General features: G+C 44.5%; 1 protein-coding gene across 1 annotated transcript in view; it reads left to right on the forward strand.

Annotated features, from left to right (window-relative positions):
* Positions 1 to 19379, forward strand: part of LOC311485629 (protein TANC1-like) — a gene marked incomplete at its 5' end in the record, with an annotated part of 35240 nt that overhangs the window by 4793 nt on the left and 11068 nt on the right. The window contains 9 exons of the mRNA XM_084541170.1: positions 871 to 1001; positions 3681 to 3966; positions 4604 to 4885; positions 11085 to 11201; positions 11363 to 11653; positions 12368 to 12495; positions 15556 to 15787; positions 16581 to 16747; positions 19032 to 19340. Of these exons, the coding sequence (XP_084397296.1) occupies positions 871 to 1001; positions 3681 to 3966; positions 4604 to 4885; positions 11085 to 11201; positions 11363 to 11653; positions 12368 to 12495; positions 15556 to 15787; positions 16581 to 16747; positions 19032 to 19340 (1943 nt within the window). The remainder of the gene's footprint in view (positions 1 to 870; positions 1002 to 3680; positions 3967 to 4603; positions 4886 to 11084; positions 11202 to 11362; positions 11654 to 12367; positions 12496 to 15555; positions 15788 to 16580; positions 16748 to 19031; positions 19341 to 19379) is intronic.

Raw genomic sequence — 19379 nt, forward strand, 5'->3', positions numbered from 1 at the left:
CTCAGCTGTGAAAAGAGTATCGTCAAAGGCTTAACCGGGGCACCTTGCAAACAAAAGTGACCAGACTTGCCTCTCAAAAAAATCGGCACACAGTTGAGTTGAATATGCAGTGCATTTGAAGCGAGAGAACGAGCAGGGAGGACAGAATGAGAAAGAATCGGTGGGAGTGCGAAATGAAATGTGATGTCTAAACGAAAAGATGTTCGTGAGGAGGAGTGAGCTGTTCCTGTAATCCGTGGTGTCTTGTCATCCTGTTTATATGCCTTCTCAATATGCATGTTACTCAGCTGATAACAGTACACGGATGAGGTGTGAGAATGGAGGCATGTATTGCTCAGCTGGGTATGGCCCGGAGAAGCCTCACTTTGCTGAGGTGAGCATGGATCTAAAGTGGAGCAGGGGGTTGGAGGTCAAAGCACCAGGGAGCCTTAAACAGTGATAAATGAATGCAGCACATGGCCTCTGTCAGCCAATCTCTCCAGGAGCAATTGTGAAGGCAGAGCCGAGGCACTCCTTCTTTTCGCTCCGGAGTCGACACCAATCTCATTGAAATTCACAACTCGTCCCTTAACCGAGAGCACCTGGCAGGCATGTGCACAGGCGAACTCACAACCCCACACAACCTCCTTGCTGCCGCCTCAGCCGTGGACTGGAAAGCCACTGTGTGCGCATTCATAATCAGTGCAGCTGGGGCCGCGCTGACCTGTGGATGCATACATTTCTTGCAGTCCACCGCAGATGCTGCTGGGTGGGAGCCTCGCGAGCAAGCTGAGCCGAAACGGGAGCATCGGCTTGGCGGCGGCATCATTTGACCTGCTGTGTCTCCGTTTGCTTGTTAATCCCCGTGTCCTGAATGTGTGTGTCTTCCAGACCTCCACGTGGAGCCCCAGCCTGGCTCCTCCCTCTCTAGCCAGGAACTGATGACCAGACTATGCTTTTTATTGGGAGAAGCAACGGCCGGCACTGCTAGCTCTCCTATGGAGGACAGGAGGGAGAAGAAGGTAGGGCAGCGTATTGATTTACTGACCCCATGCTGTCAAGTTATATCAAAATAACAATGAATAGACTGAAACAACCTTGAACATTGAACCATTGCTTTATAAAGATTGTTATTTAGAATGCAATCGTATGCAGGAACACCCTGTATAACTAATTTAATAAAAGGGAATTGATATACAGTATATATTTTGAAACACTATTGTGTTGGTTTGGACTCAGTGCCCTTTTAGTTTAACCCCTCCGCGTGATGAGTTATTGCTCGTGCCTACACTACGTCTCTCCATCTCTTTGCCTTTGCATTGCTCAGCCTTGGCCCATTTTCTCAGCCTCATTCCACCACCTGAGCTCCAGATTCAGTCAGTTTCGCCGAGATAGCGAGGCTCATATGAGGAATGTGGGCTGTCCTGGCTAAGATAGATGAGGCTTTGGTATAAAGGGAATAACAGTGAGATGTTTAAACTCAGCTGCCTTGTCTCTCTACAGTCTCTGAGGCGCAGAAATGTTGCTTCGGTTGGAGGAGGCCTGAAATGCACGTGATCAAAAACTCAAGAATCAGGAATATTCAAAAAACAGCAACAAAGAATTTCATTCTTTTCATTTTACATTTCACACCCTCTTAAGGTCCTGCGTTAAGATTTAGGAGGCTCTCCTTGCAGAAATAGAATATAATATTCAGAATTATGTTATCTTTAGTGGAGAATGAGCCCTGCTACTGTCGCTGTTTCTCTCGCCTATTCCACCATGTGTGTTTCTACGGTATCCCAGAAGGGACACACCAAACACTAGCTCCTACACCATGTCTTTTGCAAGTCCGGACACCTAGCGCGAAGAGCAACTCAATCCGGACCTATCCCATCAAATGGATGCGTGGCTTTCTAATTCGGAAAAACAAAAAAAAATGAGAAAAACAAATTTTCTAGCGATTAATGAATCATTATTGAGTATTAGTGAATATACAGTTTAGCCAGAGATTATCCTGTCATAATGAATGTGGTTTTTTTATCGTTGACACCGTTGTCATGGCGACGTCAGCTGCTGGAGAGAGTGTTGTTGCGTTGTTGCTGCCAGGCAGTGTGCAAACAATGCCGTGGCATTTGGAGGAGCTCGCTGTTTTATGTTCAGTAATTTCCTGGACATAAATGAACAGATACAATATTTATAAAAGGCTTGATTCAGGTTTTATTGATCGCTATGGTTATTAATAAAAAACAAAACAAAAACAAAACGTGAATTTTAAGAATAAGGCGGCAGAGGAAATGTAAATGCTGCTGCGTGTCTTCAAGCCACCAAAGGGACAAATAGAGATAGAAAGACACTGTTTATTTGACTGTTAACAATCTCTATGCTGACTTCAATACAGCGCACTCTATAATAGATAATAGTACACATATTAGTTAAGATTTTTCTCTCGTTTGTTTTGTGGATGTTGTCGATAAGAAAGTAGTTATGAAAGGTTATGAAGTCAATAAAGCCTCATGTCAGTATTTTAGATCAAGCTCATGCGTTATTAAGAGGAGCCAATAACAACTCCAGACATCTTGCTGAAGAGTACACAAGAATGAAGTTCAAACTACTGATTGCCAGCAAACAACTCCATTTCTCCCACGCTAGAGCGTATTATGACTGTATTGAACTTAAACAGATGCTCTTTAAAGGTTATAAGTAAGTCAAATAACTTGTAGTTTGTTCCAAACCTCTGACCTTGAATAAAAATCAGATGCACACCTTTGAGAAATAAGTTTGAGGACCACACATCCTGCATGTTTGGAAAAGGAGGGTTGCTTGCAATCCGCAACTTCACCACTAGGTGTCTCTGGACATCGTGCACACTGGTCCTTTAAAATTAGGTTTTAAATATTCTTTAAGCTTAAAATAAGCTTTAAGCTTTTTAAGAGATACAATAAGAAAACAAACAACAGTCTAATTAAATTCAACCACACTTTATGTCCTAATTGCAGAGCCTTTATAGTTAACACATGTATATATTTTCTTTACTCATAAAGTTGGACGTCTTGGTCAACAGATGTGATTCTGTTTTTGAAAAAATAATTCTATCTGTTTTCTAAATGCTTCTCTTAGCCCTGTACATTGTAGACCTTATTGTGTTTAAAATTACGTGGCGTTTTGCTTTACTGTAGAGCTGTACATGCTTCGCCAACAATCTATACGCTGCTATAGTAGTGAACATTTTCTTTTATGTATATGTTCACTGTACAGTCTGTGAAAAATGTTCAAAATTAATGTTGTCTCTGTGAAATCATCCCCGTGTGGAACAGCAGACAGTGTGGACACAGACTTTTACAGTAAATTGTTAATGTCAACAGTAAGTGATTTTGTTTTGAGCACAACCAGCCGTCATTATGAAAAAGTGGGAAAATGGCAGCCGGGATGGAAATAACTGGAATTATCCTTTCAGTTCCCATCTGTGAGCACACTCAAACATACTCGGTCACAGTCACACAAAGCAGCATGCATGAAGGCAAACAGTGTCATGCAGAGTGCAGCATCATTAAAGCAGTGACAACTAACACAGTCAATTTACTTCACTTTTGAAATAAAATAATTAAACATGTCGTTCTATTCTCTCCTCTATGTCTTTCACGGTGCTCTAATCACACCTTCCCTTTGTGTTTTATACATAGCTGAACTTCTTGTAACTCCATCTGCTTTGTGTTTTTCAGTGTGATACCTCTGCCCAGGGGGGGAGTCCTAGCTCCACTCTGACCTGCAGCACTGCCTCCCCCTGTTCAGAGAGCCCCCCGTCCACCCTGAGCACCAGTGCTGGAGGCCAGTCCTTGCCCCAGCCTTTACCCTTACCCTCTCCCCACTGTGGCACAAGCATCAGCCCCAGTGGAACCCTCTCCAGCCTTCTCCCTTGTCCTGCTTCTTCTGGACCCGGGAGCAGTCCTGGGCCTCTGTCTCAAAGCCCCACCTCAACCCTTGAGAGCAAGGACAGTGGGATTATAGGTGAGAGCTGCTGCAGTTTATGTTTGGAAATCCTGGCCGGATCCAGCACACGCAATACAGAAGGCTAGCCACGCGTGAGCTAAACAAACATCACTGTCCCGTTTAACGCCATATGGAATCATTTTATCAGAGAATCCAAACATGACTCGTCCTCAAATTGCCCCACCATCCTACAAGCTGATAGGAAGTTAGATTCAACATCACAGAGTCTAAGGCCTTGTCCAGTGTGCACCCCTACCCCACAGCCAGTTTCTCTACGTTGTCTGTGCCACTTCAGCCTTAAGGCTTCAGCTCCCTCCTGTCAAAACTGGGACACTGCTGTCTTTGTTGCTTATGGGTCTGATTCTCCCGAAATAGGACACTTTTTTCTCCTTAAATAGAGTTTGTATTTATAGTTGAATACAAAGGGGCAAAGGGCGCATAGAGAACGATAAAACTAATTGATTGATGGGCTTTTAATGTACGTTTGATGAAACAGCTGCATTTGAATGTTGTCTGAGTAAATGTGTTTTTCTGGAGTTGGAGTCTTTAGTCGATCTTAAGGAAAAAAAAAAAATGACAGCCAGATGTTCTTTAGAAACATGATTTAGTTTTCTCTTTTTGGCTGTGATTAGCATATGTTCTTTGCACTGCTCAGCAACCACCACCAGTTCTTCTGAGAATGAGGAGCGCAGCGCCTCCAGCGAGGTTCTGACTAAGGACGAAGGCCCAGGGGGCGGCGCTGGAGCAATGGGCCGTGCAAGCGAGGACCGCCATCTCGGGCCAGCCAGGGACAATCTGACTGCCCAGCCAGATGAGTCCTTACCTAGGACTGACATCATGGAGCCGAGGACTCCGCCGGCGCCAAAAAGACCCCTCCCACAGCACCACATACACGGCACGTCCTCCCTCGTGATGCCCCGTCCAAATTCGGTGGCAGGTACGTTTGCCCTTTCGTCTTTAATACATGTGCACCTATTTCTCTGTAATTAAAGGAATAGCCTGACTCTGGTATAACACGATTTATCACTTTTTTGCTGAAAAGATCAATAACTGCCCATTCAATATGAATGTGGTGCCAGCAGCCCATTAGCGAAGCCAGGAAGCCGAGAAAAACAGTGATCCAAAGGGAATAAAGTCCGCCTACCGGCACCATATAAAGCTCACTAATTATCACGTATTTCCTGGAGTCTTGCTGTCACCTTGGGGTTGCTAGCCCACCACTAGAGACTCCAGGAAGTCACCGTTCCCAGCCAAGACACAGTCCCACACACAGACCCCCGTCAAACCAAAACGTGTCATTTTTACACCTCCATTCTTGTGCACGTTAAACAAATGAGACATCATCAGAGAGCTATTGAGTGAGTTACTAATGCTTCCATTATGCAGTAGATGAAGTGCGCTAATGAGAGTATAAATAAGACAGCTGTGACCTGGGTGATTAATTAATGGGCTGATTAATATTGACTGAATGGCAAATTGATTGAATTGATTGTTGACTTGGCATGTTCCAAGTATTCATCCATTACAGTGGAAGCGTAATTTGCAAGATCCCGGTGATGCAGAACCTAACTACACTGCACCCTGCGCTGGTGCTCTACTTACCACTGAATACACACAGTGAGCAGTACCAGTTAAATGTCCAGGGAGGCCTCTAGTTGTCATAAAAAAATATACCCCCCACCCTTCCCCCTCCTCCTCCCTCTCCAGTCACGATCTATGCTGGTGCACAAGGCTCTTTTTCTTCCCCTTAGATGTCAGTTCATTTGTGGTGGGAGCAAAAGAAGAGATTCCCTCAGGAGTGGATTCGCAGTAATGGCTGCCAGTTTCTTCTGTCAGCCGGTGCTTTCATGTAGGCACTCTTGATGAAATTCAGGATAAAGACGAGGCTAGCCGCGTGTAACCGCTAGAATGTCTCTCCACATTCACTGTGTACATTATTACACGCTTTATGACTTGAAGTAAAATTAAGATGAGCTGCTTCTGGGTGGAAAAGGTAATTGTTGTGGCGGCGATTTTGTCAGACAACAAAAGCGATAAAACGTGAAAATGTATAAAAGAGCGGCAGGACGTCGAGGGCAAACAAAGGAAAACAGAATACTGGATGGAGATTACAACCTGGAACACGTAATTTAAGGTGCAAAATAGGTGGAGGCCCCATCCCCGCATCAACTTACACCGCATCAGCCGCAACATTATGACCACTGACAGGAGAAGTGAATAACACTGATAATTTTGTGACAATACAGTATTCAGCTGGGAAATGTTTGGACCTGGCTTTGGTGTGGATGTTACTTAGACATGTAGCACCCACCTAGCCCAAACCAGGCACCCCCACCCCATAGCAATGACACTCCTTGATGGCAGCAGCCATCCCCAGCAGGACACACACACAAAAACGGTTTAGGAACAACTCAGAAAATCATGACAAACAGCACAAGGTGTTGACCTGGTCTCTAAATTCACTAGATCCCAAACTGATCACGTATCTGTGGGATGACCCACAGAGGCCCCTCCCCTCAAAGGCCCCCCACTAACAACATTCTGTTACAAGACACCACAGGACACCCTCAGAAGGCCCATGTCCATTCTCTGATGAGTCACAACTGTTTTGGAGGCACAATGGAGACCTACACAATATTAGAAAGGTGGTCATAATGTTATGCCTGATCGGTGTATAGGTTCATGCGTTTGTTCTCATCATTACTGTGCTCGTCATCAGAATCTGTGGAATGGAAGGATGACGTTGCTCGTGTTCTCACGTTTCCTGAGATAAATGTTGATTGTCGCAAGCAGAGAATACAAAGACAGTGTGTAGCGTCAACACAACTTGGCTGCATCATCACCCTCCTAGTGGACTGAGACTGAATCCACTTTGCCAGACACCGTTGTACAATATGATGACTGTCGGCAGAAAGGGCGCCATAAGCACTACAATAGCAGCTTCTTAAAGTTCTTTATCGTGAGAGGGGTCAGTTATAGTCGCACTGGCCTACAAAAGCAATGACGCATCCTGGTTTTGATAATGGAAAAGTACAGGAGGTTTTTCTGCAATGGAGAGGTGTCAGATTCAAATAACATTTACAGCCTTTTTTTGCTTTCTGGACCGAACGCTGATGCCACTCCCGTATCTGCCTCGTATCCATCTCAAGAGCAAAGCGTTTCTACAATGAATATTTTGAGCTCTGTCCATTCTTTGTATCCATTATGAAAGTGTCACGTAACATGCGTCGCCTACATCTTGTACCCTTGTTTGTATCATGTTTATCTGCTGCACGGATGATTTATTCAGATGTATGTATGAATTCATCTCGTTCCTCCTGCTGCTCTGTTCTCTCTCTTTTTCTGTCTCTGCCCGGCCGTCCTCGAGCAGATGCTCCCCCCCATACGAGCTGGGTTCTGCTCTAGGTTTCTTCCCGTTAAAAGGGGGGTTTATCTTTGCCACAGTCATCTTAGCTCTTGCTCTGTGTGTATCCGTAAAGCATCTTGAGACAGTTTGGATTGTTATGTCAATAAGATTGAACTGAATCTGTGCTATCAGGCTGCTAACCCCAGCGTTAGCCATGTTTAGCTTGGCCAAAAGCAGCTGGACATGCTGGACATGTATTTTGTGCTGCCACTTTTAGTTTGAACTGAGTTTTTGCAAAGTCTTTAAATCACGGAGCTCTGTTTGACGTAGTTCTTTGTCATTTAAATGTGTTTGACTGAGCAGCTTACGCAGCCTGTCGTGACTCTAGAGAACAGTTTCTATTTGGTGTCGATGAGAGACAGCCTCAGACGCACATATTTCTTGCATAAAGAAAAGTTGAATCAGTCAAATTATCGCCCTGCGGCGGCGCAAGAGTAAAGGAGTCTACCTACCAGCGTTTCCGAAGCTCACAAACTGACAGAGTGCGTCTTGTTTTTGTAATCTGTACGAAATCCCAGATGTTAAAAACAACAGCTCTTGTAGGTCGGATAATGTGCTTGTTCCAAATGGTTGTTTTTACACTTCTGTTTTTGTGTAGATTTAAAAAAAAAAAAAATATATATATATATAACCTGCAAGTTTAAAGCAAGTGTCAACGTGCAAGATGGAGAAGCACGGGTGTCACAGCTTAGCCGCCACCTTACGTGCACATTCTTGTCTCCAGACATCACCCTGACACCTCCTTCGTGGTGACATCAGTCAGGTTGTGAAAGACAGCATGGCGTGACTGGTCAGGTATCGAGGTTTCTCGTGTATTGTGCTCAAAGTATTGTGAAAATAATCCAAACCCGGCGTCACATGCTGTGGAGAGGCGTCGGTTCACGTTTAGCCTCCTGCCAGGAAACGAAAAAGAGTATTTTCTCAAAATGCGGGGCTGTTAAAGTTGAAAAGGTTCCTTTGAAATGGTGCTTAAGGGTCTGCTCGTGATTTAAGGGATGCCATCAGGGAGGCCGGGGGCTTGGGCCGGGGCCGCAGCGTTGACCTTTAAAGTGATGAAGGATCAACAGGGGCTGCAGGGTAATCAGCTACTCTGTCATCAACAGGGAACATAAAGGTGGGCAGTGAGTGTGGGATAGGTTGGGCTGTCAGTGGAGGGATGAGCTGTCCTGGCGTCCCTGTGTCAAACTCGCCGAAAAACACATTTTAACTCTTTCGCTGTTTCGCTCGTCCACTCAGCCATTTGGCCTGGCTGTCTTTAGCCAGCAATATTTCTCATCCCACTCCACACCTCCTTCTCACTGTTTTGCTGCAGGCTGTGCTCCATCCTCTCACTGTGGATGTTCTTTCAGTCCTCAGTTCTCCCTTTCTTGCTTGACAATTATGGTAATTTAATGCATGTCCCTCATCCTGAAAGCTCTCTTCCACCTGTTGGAAGGGGATTCATGTTTTCAGCGTTGCATGGTATATTAATTGCTTGTCCCCGATCTGTTTTCTTTTATTATAACTACAGTATGCATACTGTAATTGATTTGTCTTGCACCAGGGAGCCCTTTATTGTGCACTGGGTATTTCGCGGAACAGGCTACAAGGTCTTAACTGCCCTGTAAATTACAATATTTACAGGCCTCAGTAGCTTTCAACCATGGCCTATTACAGCGCTCTTCTGCTGCATGATGATGGACACATGTAGGGATGAATCAGAATCTGATCTGAACTGTATGTTTCTGATAAGATCTAAAAAAAGAAGATGGAGTCAGGTTCCAGCTTTACGCTAATGTGAAACATTAAGAGAGAAGCAACTCGTGTTGTGGGGCTCACGTCTGACTGTACAGTGACGTGGTGATCTCTAGTAACGAAGGATTCTCAAGAACGTCGCCGGCCAGAATCTCAAGGCTGCGAATATAATTGCCGCTGTAAAGCTTTAAAGCCATAACGGCTCAAATATGTGCTGCAGCTCTCTCAGATGCTCCGAGATTACCACATTTAACATGTGCAGTACATGGGCTATAATAATGTGAAGTCACTGTCTTGTTCCCTGCCTGTCTGATTGGTCTATCTGCGGTGTTTTACAGTGCAACGTGACTGGGGCCCTTTTTTTAACCCCACTCTAAAGGGATTAGAGGCAGCAGTAATGCCAGATTTTCAGATTTTACACTGGATTTTTTTAAAACCATATGTATGTGTGTGTGTATATATATATATATATATATACAGAGAGAGAGAGAGAGAGAGAGAGAGATATCTATATAGCCATAACATTATGACCAAAGAAGAACAGAAGAACTAAATAACATTGACCATCTTGTGGCAATTCAGTGTTCTGCTGGGACACTTTTGGACCTGGCATTCATTCGTGTGCATGTTAATTAGACATGTAGCACCCACCTAGACCAGACCAGGCACCTCCACCCCATAGCAATGACACTCCTTGATGGCAGCAGACATCCCCAGCAGGATACAGCCTGACACAGACACACACACAAAAACGGTTTAGGAACAACTCAAAGAAACATGAAAAACAGCACAAGGTGTTGACCTGGCCTCCAAATTTACTAGATCCCAAAGTGATCAAGTATCTGTGGGCCCCTCCCCTTAACCCATAGGACCCAAAGCCCCCCCACTAACAACATCCTATTACCAGACACCACAGGACACCCTCAGAAGGCCCATGTCCATTCTCTGATGAGTCACAACTGTTTTGGAGGTACAAGGGAGACCTACAGGCGGTCATAATGTTATGCCTGATCAGTGTATATAATACCAATTATGAAAACTAATCCCTGTGATTGAACGACATGGATTTATCTGCCCGTCATTCAAAACAAATAACAACAGATCATTATTTTTTCATGCAGCTTTAGTTCCTCTCGGTGTGGCGTAGATGAAATTATAACCAAATGGAAACAAATAAGCACAAACACCTCTGGCTGACTGCGTATTAAAAGTTATCTGTCTCTCTGCCATGTCTGCGTTCATTAGATTCCATTTTATTATTAATAGAAGGCGAACAAGCAACCTATCATTAGACTAAAACACAGGTTCTTCACTTGTCTCTTGGCATCTGCTCCGAAGACATGACCGCTGTATTATAATGTACTGCATCTTCTATTTATCTTGCTGTATAATGATGTGCTTTAAAAAAAAAAAAGCTAAATACACCAGGTTTTTTTTTTCTCAATTTCCACAATAACTTGGATAAAAAAGTGCAGAAACTAAGCGTGGATGACCTGTGAACTCTGTGGTGTGAGTGGGTGGATGGATAAGGCAACCGTGGGAGTAAAGGACTCTTATCTTTTTGTTTCTTTCCCTTAAGTACAACATGTTCTCCACTATATCAATCACGTTGGCTTATTTGGTGATTTGAGGAACGTGCGTAATCCTGCCACTGACAGCTGAGACATTTTTGCATTACAGCCGGCGACGTGTTTCCACCGATTATCACAAATTTGCTGTCCTGACGCGTGAGACGAGCAAGAAGCATTTGGTCATTTCAGACTCAGCTTGAGATTACAGGATGCGAGATGAGTTGTTTTCTTCTCTCTTCCTCCCTCCTGTCTCCTCAAGGTCACTGAACATTTATCATTAAGAGAGAAAAACTGTTTATGTCTCGCGTCTCCATGGATACTATAACTGACTGGAGTGTCTGCAGTGTGCATGTGCGTCTCTGCATGCTAACCTGCATCTCTCTCACGTTCTGAATTTCACTGCCTGTTCGTTCTTGTCTTTGCAGCAACGAGCTCCACGCGACTGGAGGATCTGAGTTATCTGGACAACCAAAGGGCTGCCGGCCACAGGAGCTCCGTCCGCAAACACAACACAGCCGGACGCACAAGTGATGACTCCAAAGGTATATTGTGCCTTCACCTCAGGGGCAGAATCAGTGTATAAATATAGCTTGTTGCAGAGATATCCACAGGGACATGTATGCACTTCCCCAGTGTAACCACTTCTACATACAACATATGAAGTTCTTGTGCCGCTTCAACGTCGTCTTCTTACTCTGTGCAGGGAGACTGGTGCCATTCAAACAAGCTGACATAATGCTAAAACCGCTGCTGTTTGAAGTCCCCGGCATCACGGCAGAAACCCCTTTCGTCGGCCGGGATTGGCTCTTCACGCGTCTGGAAGAGGTCCTGAAAAAAAACAGCAGCTGCGAGGGGCGCGGCGCCGTCATCGTGGGCAACGCGGGATCCGGCAAGACGGCCATCATCTGGCGGCTGGTGACGCTCAGCTGCCACGGCATGCGAACGCTACAGGGGGGTCCCAACGTCCCTCACAGCCCCAGCTCCTCCCCTAAATGTAAGAGTTTTCTCTTCATTCACGCTGCTACAAGTTGAATTCGTACGCAGTGTGCTGGGATTCTTGTAAGATAGTGGAACAAATATCACTTTATGGTAAGGGGTTAGTAACTGGGTCACGCACCCTTCTTTCAAGTTCCCCCCTGAGGTTTCTCTGGTGATTGCAAGTGTGTAACAGGAGTGAGATTGTTGCTGTTTTTTTTGTTTCTTTTCATGAGTGGGCCTGGAGTTGTTCTCCTGTGAGAAAATAACCTCTCATGCAAAAAAGATGTTGCACATAAATGTAGGTTTGCACATTTTTGCATACATCATGTGCTTTCAGCCTTTTTCAAGCAGTACCGTAAGAAGTATTGTTAAGATTACTGGCAGGAGTGCAAGGCAGGACAGAAAAAGCGGAGTTGCATTCATTTTTCAGCACCGGAGCATTATTTATTGATGTCCGTATTGTATGTTGTCGTTCTAATTTAAATTTAACAGAGGGTATAGCATGTGGTGTGAAGAGTCCAGCCTGCAGGTCCTTCTGCAATCTTTTTTTTTTTTTTATCCTCATCCAGTCTTGCTTACAGATGCACTAATTAATTGGAGGAATCTATTCGCGGCTCCTCATAGGCTTCACTTCTGACATCTCAACGCTCTCACCTGAGAATTCATCTAAGGAGTGTAAATGGCAGCTTTGCGTTTGTTGTTGTTGTTGTGGCTTTGTGCTCTCGCTCAGGTGGGGATAGGCAGGGGAAAGCAGCCTCCAAACAGCCAGCCGACTCCCAGCCCAACCAGAGTGCTGCCGGCGGGACAAGCGAGAGTGCAGCACAGAGGAAGGAGGCTGTCAGATGCCTATCTGCCAAGGTAACTCTAAAACGAATGTGCACGCCGACGTTTGTATTTCTAGACCTGCGAGGATGTGCAATTACAAAATGTGTCTCTGTAGCCTGCAGCGATAACCTTAAAACAAAAACTCAAGAAATGTGAAAGAAATGTGTCTGGAAACAGTCTGGAAACCCAGGCCGTGTGTTTCCCGCACTAATTTTCATGTTTTCATGCCAAGAAGGTTTCTGCTCACTTGACCAACTTCAGCACGTTATCTCCCATCAGTCGCCAGTGGTTGTGCTAAGCTAACCTCAGAGCACAGATAGACAGAGGTTGTAATATATCTCCTCATCTCCCTGCAATAATACAAAAAAGGTGTATTTACCGTAACGTCAGACTACACCATTACCATCAGAACAATATTCCCTATTCCAGCCTGACCTGAAATGAAATGTTCCACTCTGATGACCCTAAATAATCAATCAAATAAAATCTCAATTTGATTCTCACATTGCATGCATGCACAATTGCACACCACATTTCTGTGTGTGTGTGTGTGTGTGTGTGTAGTTATTTATCTCATTGCCAAGCAGACCGATGAGTCACCTGCAGACAAATGCAATAAATTACATTTACATTACAGGAACGTCCTTCTGTTTACCCCGCCATTATGGCAGTTTTCGTAGCTCTGTTTTATGTCCCTGCACTTCTTGTCGTCTGTCAAGTATGGTCACGCAGTGCAGCTTCGCAAACAGTACTGCAGGGAGCTATGACTACTAAAAGCCTTCACAAAAGACTGAAGAGGGATCAGGATGGGAAAAAAATAAATAAAGAACACACACACACACACACACACACACACACACACATCAGTGTTCAGTTGTTTCTTTTCAAGGAGCTATGAGGCTGCACATTTGCAACACAAGATTTTAATGTCAGGGCGTTCTTCTCTGTTTCGGAGCACATGTAGAACACGCCGCTGACTGCATCACACAGATGACATGGAGGCTTCTAAATTTACTAGCTTGGCCTCAATAAGAGTTTCCATGGGAACTAGTCAGACTACGCGTGATGGCGAGGATGTTTGCTCAAAGTAAAATCATTGACAATGTTACATGTGGAGAATTATTGGCTTAGGCTGAGACCTAGAGAGCCTCGAGTGGATATGTGTGAGATGTAGATTCGCAAGCAGATGCCATTTGTCCAAAAAACTCTCCAGAAATTAGCTTAATTTCTCGTAGCCCTGTTTACCTCTGAGTTTCCTACCAGTGCTTTAGAGAAATTCTGCAGCGACCGACTGAATGGAGCTCATTGAGTTTTGTGAGTGTAGTCAATGTTATGACTCATCCACCTCGATTCTTTCTGTGTTTATACTGTATCTCTGTGTTATTTCATTGTGACCCATATCTTTATACTGCGTGAAAACAGTCATAGAGATTGTTTTTTTTTTTCCTTTTTATGTATTTCTTCTAGGGATCTAAGCGCATAATAATTCAGCGTTTGAATTTGTGCAGTAATATCGTTCCCTCCCCTGCGACTGACTGGTCACCCAATTTACTTCTCAGAGTCATAAATCAAAGAGCACGCGCACCGGCTCGAATGCCCTGAGGATGAACATCTATAAATTTACTTTTAAATAACAAAAAATAAAAAAAGGTGCTTTTTATGACTTTTGATCGTGACTCATATTCATCTGTATTCAAAGTAGTGGTTTTCTACAGAGAGCGGAGACGAACTGGAGCAGGATTTTGCAGGATTTGGACAGAAAATTCTGTATCTTTTCACCAGAGTACTAGTTTTTAACACATGATCTGATATTGAAGCCTAATTTGACAGTAACCTAAAAGTGTCAAGCTGATGTCATGATGACGTGCATGCAAAATAGCCTGAGGAGCTTTTTCAAAGTTTTCAACCAGTTTTATATCAATCTGCGCTTCCACTTCCTGTTGTGTTTCTAATGGGAAAATCACACATTATAAATCACACATTATGGCCTAATGTGATTCTTTTTTGCCTTCCCCTACTGTTATAACCTGTTCCATTCTTTTTCCACTATTTTCACCCAGGCCGTTAACAGTTATGCAGCTTTTATTTACACCCAAATACAGATTTGTATGTGATGTAAACAGATACAGAGTAGTTTTGGGCCATGTAAAAACCATGAAGGCCTTAAAGGGGAACTACTGTTTTTTACAACCTGGACCTTATTTCTGGCATAAAATACGATCGTTTACTCACCCATATAACTTTGGTGTTATTTGTAGTTGTTCGGGAGATATTTAGATTTGCGTATATCCATATAGTGGGAGTGACTGGGGCACCGAAACGCAGCCTCTAAATAACGCATTATCTGCCGCAAAATTTTCATTTCACCAATATTTTGTTATGATATGCTAGTGCTATTCCCCATTGAGTCCGGAGTTACTACTGTTGTCTATTTGCGGACGTGCGGTGGATTGTTGTTCTCTGGCCAGCTGTTCCTCTCTCTGCCTCCGCATCGTCCTCTCAACAAGCTCCTCATCCGTATACTCTGGCTCAAAACGGTAAAGACGTCCATCATAAACAAAGTTGTCGTCCACAACCTCAGAATCGGAAAAATATTCAGCCATGTTGCAAAAAACTAGCAGTAGGAAATTACAGGTAAACAATCCGACTGTCGCGGGTGTGCGTGGCGCTCAGAGATGACATCATCCAGGTCAGAGCTTAGTAGGTCAATCTACAGACCCCAGATGATGATAACAGGTAACTCTGGACTCAACAGGGAATAGCACTAGCGTATCATAACAAAATATTGGTGAAATGAACGAGTTTCATGGCAGATAATGCGATATTTAGAGGCTGCATTTCGGTGCCCCAGTCACTCCCACTATATAATAATAATAATAATAATAATATGGATATACGTGGATCTAAACATCGTCCAAACAACTCCATATGACACCAAAGTTATATGGGTGAGTGAATTATCGTATTTTATGCCAGAAATGAGGTCCATGTTGAAAAAACGGTAATTCCCCTTTAAGTACATCGACAGAGAGTTGCACATTTACATGAATCTAGAACTGTCACTGTGCGTTAAACACCTCTTTCGTTTGCCAGGTGGTAGCCTACCATTTCTGCCAGGCCGACAACACCTACACATGCCTGGTGCCGGAGTTTGTGCACAGCGTCGCCGCCCTGCTGGCCAGAGCCCCACAGCTCGGCCCCTACAGGGAGCTGCTGGTGCAGGAGCCTCACCTGCAGAACACGCTCAGCTTGCGTTCCTGCGTTCAAGACCCCATCGCTGCCTTCCGAAAGGGTGTCCTGGAGCCCATGGCCAGCTTGCGCAAGGGTAATGAAGTCTACACACACACTTTAAGACAAATGTGCAATTCAAATTTAAAGACCTTTTAAAGTTTAAAATAGTATCAGCTTTAAGGTGGGGTGTGGGGGGACTGTCTGCTTCCCTTACCCTGCAATTAGCGAGTGTTCTGCTATCTCCTGTGTGAAATAGCCTATTAATGACTCCGTGATGGGCTCATAGATTATTTTTCCGAGTTAGGGTCAATGATTTGAAACACTGTGGAGTGTGAAACAGATGTTTGGTCATTTGCATAGGGAATAGATGAGTGTTATTTTTGCCCCGGTGAATCATCGGCATCCCGCGGGATTTCAAGGTCACAAAATACTTGGGGGAGAGGCACTGAACGCTGGGACGTATTAGCCGGCTCAGTTTCTCATGACACAGTCAGTCAGCTAGATTGATGTGTTATAATGCCCAGGCCCTCCACAGTCTGAGTGGAGGAGTGTTTTGTCTACTCCATCTCTATTAAGCAGGTTAGAAAAAAAAAACATGGAGAGCCCTTGTTCGAGTGAGTGTATGAGTCCTCACAGGTTTGCAGTCGTGCGCTGACAGCTTTGATGATGTGAAACATGACGGATACGTCCTGTTTCAAGCTAATAAACAACAAAGGCCTGTGGCCCCTCTCAGCAGAATATAATCAATGTCAGGATTTTCTGCTTTTTTCAAAATATACCATTCTGGTCCTCTTTAAAATGCTTCGGATAAAACCCCCCATAATGACACGTAATGCAGTGTTTTATTGTCCTTCGCTGTCTGTTCGCTTTCTTTTCTTTTCATTCAGAGCGGAGGTTGCCTGAAGAGGACTACATCATATTGGTTGACAGTCTTAACGAGGCAGAATTTCATAAACCAGACTACGGGGACACCATTGCAACCTTCATCACCAAGATAGTCTCCAAATTTCCACCCTGGCTTAAGTTGGTGGTCACGGTCAGGACAGGCCTGCTGGTGAGTGAGGTTATCTACATCACAGCCTTACAGGCGGTATAGACGCAGACCCGAGCGCCGTAGCTGACGCGTTTCCTCCCAAGAAATCACGCCACTCAGGCCGCAAGAGCTGTGATTGGTCCGCTTGGTAGTAGCGTGTTTCCGCTTTAGTATTTCCGGCTGCTTCTCCATCTCCACAATTTGCGAATTGATTGTTTTGGATCAATAAAGATGGAACACATCGAGGAAAGATTAACTGAGGAGGTTCGTATGACTCGTCTTCGGCGAAATTTCGGTGAAAGTTTCAGTCGGCTTTGTTGAAAGTGAAGCAAGAAGTGGAAAGTGAAGCACAGAGCAGCGACTAGAGTTTGGGTGGCATTTTTACAGAGCGAACCAGACTGACGAGCGCACAGGCATAAATGGCTCACACCGGCATAGGCTACGTGCGTAGGTTACGGCGTCTATGTCCCGCAGTACTCTAAAAGAGCCTTTACGAAGAGTCTTGTCTTTAAGCTCACCCACAATACAGTTCACTTACATCCCTTCTTATCTATCGTGGCATCCCACCGCACAAGTATCCTCCACCACATTGCATGGAGTGGTTTCTGGTCCTTGCATCGCTGAAACATACATGAAATGTACATAAAAAAAAAAACATGCAAGGCTGTTTTATTCCCAACATCCATCCATTAGGTATTACCACTTATTATGCAAATTGTAATCACTGGGCGAGAGGTGGGCTGCTCCCTGGAAAGGTCGCTACCACAAGGAGCCAAACAAACACTCCCACTCGCATCCACACCTACGGCCAATTTAGAGCGACCTATTAAACTAGCGTGCATATATATGTTTGAAGCAGAAGCACCCAGAGAAAACCCACGCATCAAACTGCGCCACGTTGCAGCCTGGTTATATTAATAGGCAAAATTCCCTTAAGGTATGGCCCGGTCTGTAACTTCCACTCAGTGATTGTGATAAAGTCCCTTTTTGTTTCAGGCAGCTTATATTTTTTAATAATGATTAACAGGGAAATGCTTTTGAGAGCACCAGGTAGTCACTGACCAGCATGTCCATCTCTGGGCAAAATGTCTTTTTAGTTTTTTTTTTGTTCTTACAAATGAGATTCCATTCTTTTCTATTGCATCCATTGTGCGTGTTACTACTGTGTTGCACCTCTTTTTATTGACTGCTCAGCACCTTGCAGCGCCTTTTATCCCGAGTGAGCAGCACTTTAACTAGGCATAAGCAGAAATCTCAAAGCCTGGGTAAATCCCACCATCCAAATACTTTTCTGCTGTTAGATGTAAGTGAGAAAAAAAAAAAAAAGAGTGCACGTTGGGTGAAACAAGCTTTTAAGTTTCGCCTCGCCTCACATTACCCAAACCACAGAGGTATTGTGAAATCCGCTTCTTCTCTGTTAGCGCCCTGTACATATTTGATGTTGTGCTTTTACTGCCATGGTATAGGAAGTTGTGTCGTTTGGCACAGTTGCTCTCTCGAGTCTGATGTATTTTCTCAATCTGGTTGGTAATCCCACCAAACAGCAGACGCATCTGTCCAACGCCAAAGCCAAGCCTCCAAATGCTGCATGGATTACGCCGTGAATGGAGGGTAATACTGCCGGGAGTCTGCTGGGAGTCTGGAGCTTGACAGCCAGCCAGCCTGTTACATAATTGGATTAGTGTTTGGGAATACACAAAACGCATTTGGGGTCATTTTTCTTCGTGACGCATTTGAAGTCGGCAAGCGTTAAATATCAAAATGTAAAGATGAAAGGTGCAGCTATTATCCGATTCTCGCAGCGTTCACGTTTCCTTATGGGATCATCGTTCTCCCGTTCCCTTTTTCTCCACTGCTCTTGTACATTTTAAGTGTTGCGAGCATTGTCTGTAACCACAAGTCGGTGTCAGTCATCGTTAATGACGAACGGAGATGCATTTTATTTATTTTTTTTCCTCTTTTCTGATCAGTCATAGCTGGTTTTGGCCAGTGTTGAGCACTTTGGGATGGCAAGAGAGAAGATGAAATGTGAATCTGAGAGAAGCCTGTGAGCAATGTTGGAGCTTGAGTCATTGTCACACTATTTACTGTACTGTATCCCATGGCTCCGCATGAGTCAGAGGCAACAGCATCTGAGGATTGGGTCCTGGATTTGGTGCTTTTAATTTGTCCTTAGTTAATGCACCAAAGACACACAGCCTGCAGTTCTCAAATACTGAGCTGCTTGTGCCTGTGTGTGCTATTATAAGTATATATTTTTTAAACAGTATTTCACCAGTAATTTAACTGTTTTATTCTGATGCAGGAAATCACCACCCTCCTTCCCTTCTCTGGCATCTCTCTGGACATCCTGCCAGACAGCAGCGACCTGGGAGCCGACCTGAGCGACTACATCCATCACAGAGTCAGCGGCAGCACCCAGGTCGCGGCTAACGTCACCACGCCGACGGGCTCCGCCCCCGATCCTCTGCTCCTCAGCAAGTTCAGCAGCCACCTGTCCACGCGGAGTCACGGCTCCATCCTCTACCTTCAGCTGACTCTGGATTTGTTCCACAAAGGCCACTTGGCTCTGAAAGGAGGAAACTACCTGGTCGTGCCTGTCTCCCTGTCAGAGGTCAGACGTGTAGAGCGTTCATTTGACACAAACAGTGAT

The sequence above is a fragment of the Chelon labrosus genome (genome assembly GCF_963514085.1).
Source record: "Chelon labrosus genome assembly, chromosome: 3".
Taxonomy (NCBI): domain Eukaryota; kingdom Metazoa; phylum Chordata; class Actinopteri; order Mugiliformes; family Mugilidae; genus Chelon; species Chelon labrosus.